General features: G+C 52.0%; 1 protein-coding gene across 3 annotated transcripts in view; it reads left to right on the forward strand.

The window, feature by feature from the left end:
- The window catches only part of RARG (retinoic acid receptor gamma), a 132849-nt gene extending 124650 nt beyond the window's left edge, over window positions 1-8199 (forward strand). For all 3 annotated transcript variants that reach the window (XM_079966794.1, XM_079966795.1, XM_079966796.1), the window contains 4 exons: window positions 1995-2171; window positions 3112-3316; window positions 4630-4788; window positions 5779-8199. In XM_079966794.1, the coding sequence (XP_079822920.1) occupies window positions 1995-2171; window positions 3112-3316; window positions 4630-4788; window positions 5779-5975 (738 nt within the window). In that variant the 3' untranslated portion in view covers window positions 5976-8199. The remainder of the gene's footprint in view (window positions 1-1994; window positions 2172-3111; window positions 3317-4629; window positions 4789-5778) is intronic.
- The last annotated feature ends 1041 nt before the right edge of the window (window positions 8200-9240 follow it).

Raw genomic sequence — 9240 nt, forward strand, 5'->3', positions numbered from 1 at the left:
TAGGACTTGCCGATCAGAAGGTCAGCGGTTCGAATCCCCGCGATGGGGTGAGCTCCCATTGCTCGGTCCCTGCTCCTGCCAACTTAGCCGTTCGAAAGCACATCAAGGTGCAAGTAGATAAATAGGTACCGCTCCAGCGGGAAGGTGAACGGCGTTTCCGTGCCCTGCTCTGGTTCGCCAGAAGCAGCTTATCATGCTGGCCACATGACCCGGAAGCTGTACGCCAGCTCCCTCGGCCGATAAAGCGAGATGAGCGCCGCAACCCCAGAGTCGGTCACGACTGGACCTAATGATCAGGGGTCCCTTTACCTTTTTTGAATTGTTTGAATTGTGTACATTGTACATTGAAAGGGACGCAGGTGGCGCTGTGGGTTAAAGCCTCAGCACCTAGGGCTTGCCGATCGAAAGGTCGGCGGTTCGAATCCCTGCGGCGGGGTGCGCTCCCGCTGCTCGGTCCCAGCGCCTGCCAACCTAGCAGTTCGAAAGCACCTCCGGGTGCAAGTAGATAAATAGGGACCGCTTACCAGCGGGAAGGTAAACGGCGTTTCCGTGTGCGGCTCTGGCTCGCCAGAGCAGCGATGTCACGCTGGCCACGTGACCCGGAAGTGTCTCCGGACAGCGCTGGCCCCTGGCCTCTTAAGTGAGATGGGCGCACAACCCCAGAGTCTGTCAAGACTGGCCCGTACGGGCAGGGGTACCTTTACCTTTACCTTTTTATATCAGTAACCCTCAACAATGCTAAATGGCTAAGCCATACTTGTAAAAGGCCCATTGAAATCAATGTTACCTCAGCTAGGTAAGCAAAAGTTAAAGGACCCCTGGACAATTAAGTCCAGTCAAAGGCAACTATGGGGTTGCAGCGCTCATCTCACTTTACAGGCCGAGGGAGCTTGTGTTTGTCTGCAGACAGCTTTTCCGGGTCATGTGGACAGCATGACTAAACCACTTCTGGCACAACAGAACACCGTGACAGAAGCCAGAGAGCACAGAAACACCGTTTACCTTCCTGCCACAGCAGTACCTATTTATCTACTTGAGCTGGTGTGAGCCACATTGGGTTCTGCACTGGTGGAAAGGTGGGATATTAATTCATTAATTTGTATTTATTTTAGTGGGTCTCCTCTAAGTACAGTGGTGCCTTGGGTTACAGATGCTTCAAGTTACAGACCCAGAAATAGTACCTTGGGTTAAGAACTTTGCTTCAGGGTGAGAACAGAAATTGCGCTCCGGCGGCGCGGCGGCAGCGAGAGGCCCCATTAGCTAAAGTGGTGCTTCAGGTTAAGAACAGTTTCAGGTTAAGTACGGACCTCTGGAATGAATTAAGTACTTAACCCGAGGTACCACTGTAGTTGAAGTATATGCCTACCGCTCTTTCCAAGCCACTATATCAGCTCAAGCTGTTGGACCTCAGGGGTCCTTAAGTAAAGCAACAAAGAATTAAGGTAAAGGTAAAGGTACCCCTGCCCGTACGGGCCAGTCTTGACAGACTCTGGGGTTGTGCGCCCATCTCACTCAAGAGGCCAGGGGCCAGCGCTGTCCGGAGACACTTCCGGGTCACGTGGCCAGCGTGACATCGCTGCTCTGGCGAGCCAGAGCCGCACACGGAAACGCTGTTTACCTTCCCGCTGGTAAGCGGTCCCTATTTATCTACTTGCACCCGGAGGTGCTTTCGAACTGCTAGGTTGGCAGGCGCTGGGACCGAGCAGCGGGAGCGCACTCCGCCGCAGGGATTCGAACCGCCGACCTTTCGATCGGCAAGTCCTAGGCGCTGAGGCTTTAACCCACAGCGCCACCTGCGTCCCTAGAATTAGATTCCCCAAATGCCCGACATCTGCTTGCCTTTGCCGTAAGGGATGCTGACTGGTGGGAGAAACTCCTGAGCTGCGCTAAGCGTGCGAGCCCTCCTGTATCTGCACAAACACAAACAGAAGATGCATGGTGGGGAGAAGACGGCAGCATTATCGATCCCTGACCGCTCGTCCTTTCTCTTCCAGAACTCTAGCGCAGACCACAGAGTACAGCTGGACCTGGGGCTGTGGGACAAGTTCAGTGAGCTGGCCACCAAGTGCATTATCAAGATTGTGGAGTTTGCCAAACGCCTGCCAGGCTTCACCACCCTCAGCATCGCCGACCAAATCACCCTCCTCAAGGCGGCCTGCCTAGACATCTTGGTGAGGGGCTACAGCAGGCAACGAGAGCTGATTGGGGAAGCGAGGGGTGTGCGGCCTTTGCCAGGGGGCTTCATATAATGCCGGAGGCAAACAGTGACAATGGAGAGAAAGAAAAGGCTTCGCCACCCCTTTCTGCAGGGTTGTCTGAAATGGTGCAAAATTAAGCATCAGCTCAGATAGTTCTGCTTCTGCTAACTGTAGAAAAGAGCAAGGAGTAAGGCAGGATGCTGAAGCCCCTTTTTGTGTGCTGGGAATTCTCCTCGGCTCCGTCTCTCTCTGTCTCCCTGGGCATCTTCAACCACTTCTGAGCCCGTTATTGTAGGGGTTAAAGGCCAAGAAGCTTACTTGAGAGGCTGAGATTCTCAAGACGCTGAACTCTCACCTAATACACAGAATTGCAACCTTCTTTGCAGACCTAGGGCTCATCCACACCTGCTTAACCCGTGCCTAGAAAGCATGGATCCGAGCAGTTTTCCTCATTCCCAGGAAAGGCCCACTCCTAAATACTAAATCAGAGCAAATGTCAATCCAGAGAAAAACCGAATTGCCATTTGCTCCAACTGAGCACTAAAGAGCATATTTTCCCTGGGTGAAAGCAGTGGGACAAGAGGGAGAATGGATAACCTCTAGTGAGAACCTCTCCCTTATTAAAAATAGAATTGTAGAGTTGGGAGCGATCCCCAAGGCCATAGCTGTCAACGTTTCTCATTTTTTAAGGGAAATTCCCTTATTCTGAATAGGATCCCTAGCAAAAAAAGGGAAAAGTTGACAGCTATGCCTGAGGGTCATCTGGTCCAACCCCTGCAATTCGAAACCATACCAGACCCTGCTTAGCTTTGCAAATGTGCTAGCAGTTTTATTGCTGCCCCACTTAAGAGGACATTCTAGACGTGACCTTCTTCCTGACCATCTTCTCTGTGCTCCCCTCCACCTTCTGCAGATGCTCCGTATTTGCACCCGCTACACCCCAGAGCAGGACACCATGACCTTCTCGGATGGGCTGACCCTGAACCGCACCCAGATGCACAATGCTGGATTTGGGCCCCTCACGGACCTGGTCTTTGCCTTTGCTGGGCAACTGCTGCCTCTTGAGATGGACGACACAGAGACAGGACTGCTCAGCGCCATCTGCCTCATCTGTGGAGGTAATGGTTGTGCTGCAGCCTCCACAGGCATTGTTATTAGCCTTGTCTTTAAAGGTAAAGGGACCCCTGACCATTAGGTCCAGTCGTGACCGACTCTGGGGTTGCGGCGCTCATCTCGCTTTATTGGCCGAGGGAGCTGGCGTACAGCTTCCGGGTCATGTGGCCAGCATGACAAAGACGCTTCTGGCGAACCAGAGCAGCGCACGGAAACGCCGTTTACCTTCCCGCTGGAGCGGTACCTATTTATCTACTTGCACTTTGACGTGGTTTCGAACTGCTAGGTTGGCAGGAGCAGGGACCGAGCAACGGGAGCTCACCCCATCGCGGGGATTCGAACTGCCGACCTTCTGATCGGCAAGTCCTAGGCTCTGTGGTTTAACCCACAGCGTCCCAGCCTTGTCTTTAAGGGCTGGCAAAGGGAGCCCGTTGACCTTTTTGAGGTCTGGTTCTTGCTGATAGTTCTACTTTGCAAGCAACCAGTACCAAATTTTGTAAGATTTCTAAAACACTGCTGGGAAAGGATAGGAAATGACATCTGCATCAGCAGAAAGCCTAGAATGGTATCATAACGTAAACAGCTGTGTTTCCAAACTTGGGTCTCCAGGTGTTTTAGGACTACAACTCCCATCATCCCATCCAACTCCCATCATCCAGACTACAACTCCCAGCAAGACCAGTGGTCAGGGATAATGGGAACTGTAGTCCAAAAACAACTGGAGACCCAGGTTTGTGAGACACTGGTCTACAACTAGAAAGGCCAGAACCTTCTATTAGAACAATCACACCGGTAATTTGTATACACATTTGTACAATTCTACTAAATGGTTGCATGCTTGGCGTTACGGCCCAGTTTACAGTGGTACCTCGCAAGACGAATGCCTCGCAAGACGAAAAACACGCAAGACGAAAGAGTTTTCCGTTTTTTGAGTCGTTCCGCAAGACGAATTTCCCTATGGGCTTGCTTCGCAAGACGAAACGTCTTGCGAGTTCTTGCAGTTTGTTTCCTTTTTCTTAAAGCCGCTAAGCCATTAATAGCCGCTAAGCTGCTAATAGCCGCTAAGCCGCTAATAGCCATGCTTCGCAAGAGGAAAAAACCGCAAGACGAAGAGACTCGCGGAACGGATTAATTTCGTCTTGCGAGGCACTACTGTACATGCCTGTTTCTGAATCCCACATGGCTGTCTTTCCAACCTCCGCAATGCAGTAACCTCTTCCTGATGGGCTGATCTTGCATTTCTGCCCCACTTTTCGATAAAGAACTCAAAAGACAAAACCAGCAAAACAAACAGCACTGCCTGTCTCTTCGTCCCCAGATCGAATGGACCTGGAAGAGCCGGAGAAAGTGGACAAGCTACAAGAGCCACTGCTGGAAGCCCTGAAGATCTACGCTCGCCGACGTCGGCCCAACAAGCCTTACATGTTTCCCCGCATGCTGATGAAGATCACTGACCTGCGGGGGATCAGCACCAAAGGTGAGAACAAGTCCATCACCAACACATTGCCATATAGGCAAGGCGGTAGGATTCTTGCGAGCAATTGCACCCTGGATGTGAATGCGCGGTGGCTGGTCCCCGCTGGAATTGGTGGGGCAGAAGAAGGCAAGGCAGCCACCAGTAGGTGAAGTCAGAGCCAACTCATTCTAATTTTGTCTCCTGTTATGTACTGAGTTGAATAGGATCCAAAAGGCAGCAGTCTGATTGGTCCTAGAACAATAGGATTCAGAATGCAGCTGTCTGTTTGGTCCTAGAACAATAGGGTCCAGAATGCAGCAGTCTGATTGGTCCAATGGAGCCACCCAATCCAGCTCCAGGTGGAAGTGAATCCGCAACCTGATTGGCCTGCAGGAGAATCCCGGAATTAGCCAATCCCGTGGGGCCCATTGTGTAAATAATGTATATAAAGCAGACATTCTGGGGGAACTTCCATTCCTCCTCACCACTATGAGCTGAATAAAGAGCATGAAATCCACTCTATATTTCACCTCTATTCCCTTCCCTACCATCAGGCTGCCTAGATAGCTCAGTTGGTTAGAGCATGGTGCTGATAATGCCAAGGTTGCAGGTTCGAACCTTCTAAAGGACAGCTGCATATTTCTGCATTGCAGGGGGTTGGACTGGATGATCCTTAGGGTCCCTTCCAACTGTACAATTTTATGATCCTAGATTCAAGAGGAAGTTCAAAGCCAGATGCACTTGTTGGACTGGTTGTAAGTCAGAGGGCAGGCAGCTGGTTAAGGGCAGACTGAGCATCTTCATATAGCTACACATTTTCCCGGCATCTCAAAACATGATTATTGAGAACCAACAACTCGTGGCGCATTCGTTGTCACCTCTGCCGTTTTCTGTTTTCTGGAGCAACATTCCTCTGTGTGTCCACTCTGGGCAAACAGGAAACATTGCATTGGACTGCTTTTGTGATGTTAAATCCCAAACTTCCCTTCTTTCCCCTTCTCCCCCAAACAGGGGCCGAACGAGCCATCACCCTTAAGATGGAGATTCCTGGTCCCATGCCACCCCTCATCCGAGAGATGCTGGAAAACCCCGAGATGTTTGAAGATGAGTTGTCGCAGCCCCCGCCCCTGGCAGAACCCCCCGGCTCTGAGGAGAGCCCTGCAGATGCCAAGAGCCAGGAGGAGGAGGAAGAGGAGGAAGCCCCTTAGCATCTCAAAGAGAGCCAGGATCTAGGCTAGGAAAGGCCGGGAGAAGGAAAAAATGAAAACCCTTTCCACATCTATCTCCTCCGTCCTTCCCGCTGCCCATTTCCTCCAGGACTCTTTGCCTTAATACTTGGGCCTTTCCTGCAGGCCGCCGGAGTTGGGTGTCACAGCAACAGCTAGGGAGACTCCACATTCCCCCCTCTTCGGCTGCGTTTGGTGACTTCTCGGGCGGTGTTGGATGCCTCTTGCCTTAAACCTTTCCCCCCGCGGGGCCCTTGGATGTATATTCTAAACTCGCCTTTGCCCCTCGAACCCCAGAGCTCTGCCAAAAGCCCCAGGCCGCCTGCCCAGTTGCGTCAGGCACCCTCAAGCCAAATATCCAGGATCCAGGAAAGCCTCCAAGGGGCTTGGACTGGGAGACCTCGCCTTTCAAAACGGGAGGAGCTCCCGCTGTGCAATCCGCCCCCCTCGCACTCCTGCCTGTGGGAAGTGGGGCGCCTCGAGAGCCGAGAGAGAAAGACTCTGCGACGTGTGCCCCCAAACACACACCACACCGCACTCCTGGCCTCCTCCCTCGTGAGCTGGTCCACCGTCCCACGGCTGGATGCGAACTGTACCTTCCCAAGCCAGGAGCCCAGGCATCCGGGACACTATTTATTCTAGTCTCTGGAGACGGGTAGAGGGATGGCATTTCTCTCCTGCATCTCACCCGGCTCCCAAATGCACACAAGGATCTTGGACCAATGACTATGCAGGATGGGGAGAGTGAAGCCAGGATTTCAGCATACATATATATCCCTGTTGTGGGATTTCTGGATGTGTGTGTGTGTGTTCATGACCATCTGTTGCGGATTCCATGGGGTTGTGGAGTCTTTGTTTTTGAGGGAGGTGAGTTTCACGGGCTGGGGGGTGTGTGTCTTTTTTTTGTTAGCTGTATAAAGCGCTAATGTTTTTTTGTTTGGGGCAGAAATCAATCCCGTATCAGGTGTGTGTGTGTGTGCGTGCGTGTGTGTAGGAGGGGGTGGGGGAGAAGAGGGGCAGCAGTCCGTCCTTCCTCCTCCCTCCCAAGGCAGAGGGGGCAACAGGGGGCGTGGCTTGCTGTCTCTGTTCTCGCTTGGGATGCTTTTGACCCCGGTGCTAAGGATTCTGGGAAACAGACCCCAAAGGACACTAGATACCAAAGATATTGAGGAAAGGGTGAGGGTCGGGGGTGCCAGAGCTGCAGACTTGAACCCATTTCCTGTCCCTCAGGGCCCTCTGCTGCCCCCTACCCACAACCTCCCCCCTCCCCAGGGAGAACCAGCCACTCTCTGCTAAGGTTGTGTGGAAAGGGGGACTTGGCAGGGAGGAGCGGGACACTGTTTACCTTAACTGGCAAAGTTTTCTTCCCCAGCACTTTGATAAAGGGGAAGGGACGGGTCACTCCTGCTCCAGGAAACTTTGTTTCCCCTTCTCCAAGGCCTAAGATGGGGAGGAGACCTGCTTTGCTCCACAGCTCCAATGGACCAAATATGGAAAAAGCTCTTTCTTCTCCTCCCCAGAGGGCAAAAGACTTGCAGAAAGGGTCTCCCACCTCCCCTTCCCTGTGCTCCTAGCAATACGAAAGGAACCAAACCCGAACACTACGAGAAGCGAAGCTTGGGGAGGGTGGCATCGCACCAGCACCCTTTTGCTGATGTTCCGCCATCGGCAGCTGCGATTCCATCTCGCCCTACATCTGCTTCATCAGTGGGGGCAGAGAGAAACAAAAGCCTCCCCTCTGCTGCTTTGGGAATGAGAGCTGAAGGTTCTGCTGCCCCTTGCTGGCCATGAATGGGGCAAGACTTTTGGCGGATTTATTTATTTGCCTATGTTTACACCAGGGGGGTGGGTAGCACAAAGAGTTGCACCTTCACCCCCACCCCAGAGCAGGCGATGAGGCGGGTGGAACAGTGCCCCCCCCCCCCCAGGAACGAGAGGCTCTGCCGAAAACTGCCTTGGCTTCTTCCCCCAGTCATTTTAAGCTGCCAAAATGAAACGAATTAATGAAATAAATACCCCCGGCCTTAAGATGGGGTCTGTTTGTTGTGGGGCGGGATGGAGAAGAGGGTGAAGCCCTTCCGTGATGTTTACAGACCAGCTTTCCATGGTGTTTTAGAGAAACCTGTCCTGTCCCTGCACTCCCAGCTGTGCCGCAGAAGAGGGGACTTTTCTATTTTTGCAAAATAAAGCGACGGAAACTCAAAAACACAGCTTTTCAATTTTATTTGTCTCTCAGACAGTGTGCACGCTCATGTCTCTCTCTGTATTTTTTTTACCCCGCTCCAAATTTTGAAAACTGCATAGAATTTGCATTCTGGTGTGGTATGGAACAGCAGCATTTTCTGATACCCACTGCCAGAAGTGGAAACAATGGCCACCCATTTCTGGATCAAGGCAAGTCTGGATTACATAACCTTTGTTTCATAATAGTTCTGCTTTCCTTAGCAACCCATTCTGACAGTAGCCTAGAAAATGTTCCAAATACCGTATTTTTCGCTCTATAGGACGCACTTTTCCCCCTCCAAAAATTAAGGGGAAATGTATGTGCGTCCTGTAGAGCGAATGCAGGCTCCTTGGCTTCAGCGATAGTAATGCGAAGCCTCCGAAGCCCAGAGGGAGCACTCCCTCCGCGCTCCTTGGCTTGGCGTTGCTTTCACTGAAGCCTAGAGAGTGAGAGGGGTTGAGTTCCCGCTGCGCTCCACAGGCGTCAGGTTCCTTTCGCTGAAGCCAGGAGAGCAAGACTCTCCTGGCTTCAGCATAGAGGGAGAGCTGCGCAGCGCCCCTTCAGCCAAGCGGGAGGAGAAATGGAAGGGGCTCCGTTTCTCCTGCTGCTTCGCTGAAGGGGCGCTGAGCAGAGAGGGGGAGAATTTTTTTTTCTTGTTCTCCCCCTCTAAAACAAGGTGCATCCTATGGTCCGGTGCATCCTATAGAGCGAAAAATGCGGTAAGCAATATCTCAGCAAGGTTTAGGCTTACCTCTTGGTTGTTTCCAACACCTACGATTTGAAAAGGTGTTAATTAATAATCATTAATATGTTTTTCATTTCTGTATAGGGTGACCAGCTCGGTCAGTTATGGGAAACCTTGTGTCACTACAAACATTGCTGGACTCCAACTCCCATCATCCCTGACATTTGGCCATGCCGGCTGGGGGCTGATGGGAGTTGGAGTCCAGAAACGTCTAGAGGGCGCCATGTTCCCCATATTTGAGCTAGGTCAATTGAGACAAAATGGGAAAGATGGAGGGC

This window comes from Podarcis cretensis (genome assembly GCF_951804945.1).
Source record: "Podarcis cretensis genome assembly, chromosome: 2".
In the NCBI taxonomy this organism is placed as follows: Eukaryota; Metazoa; Chordata; class Lepidosauria; order Squamata; family Lacertidae; genus Podarcis; species Podarcis cretensis.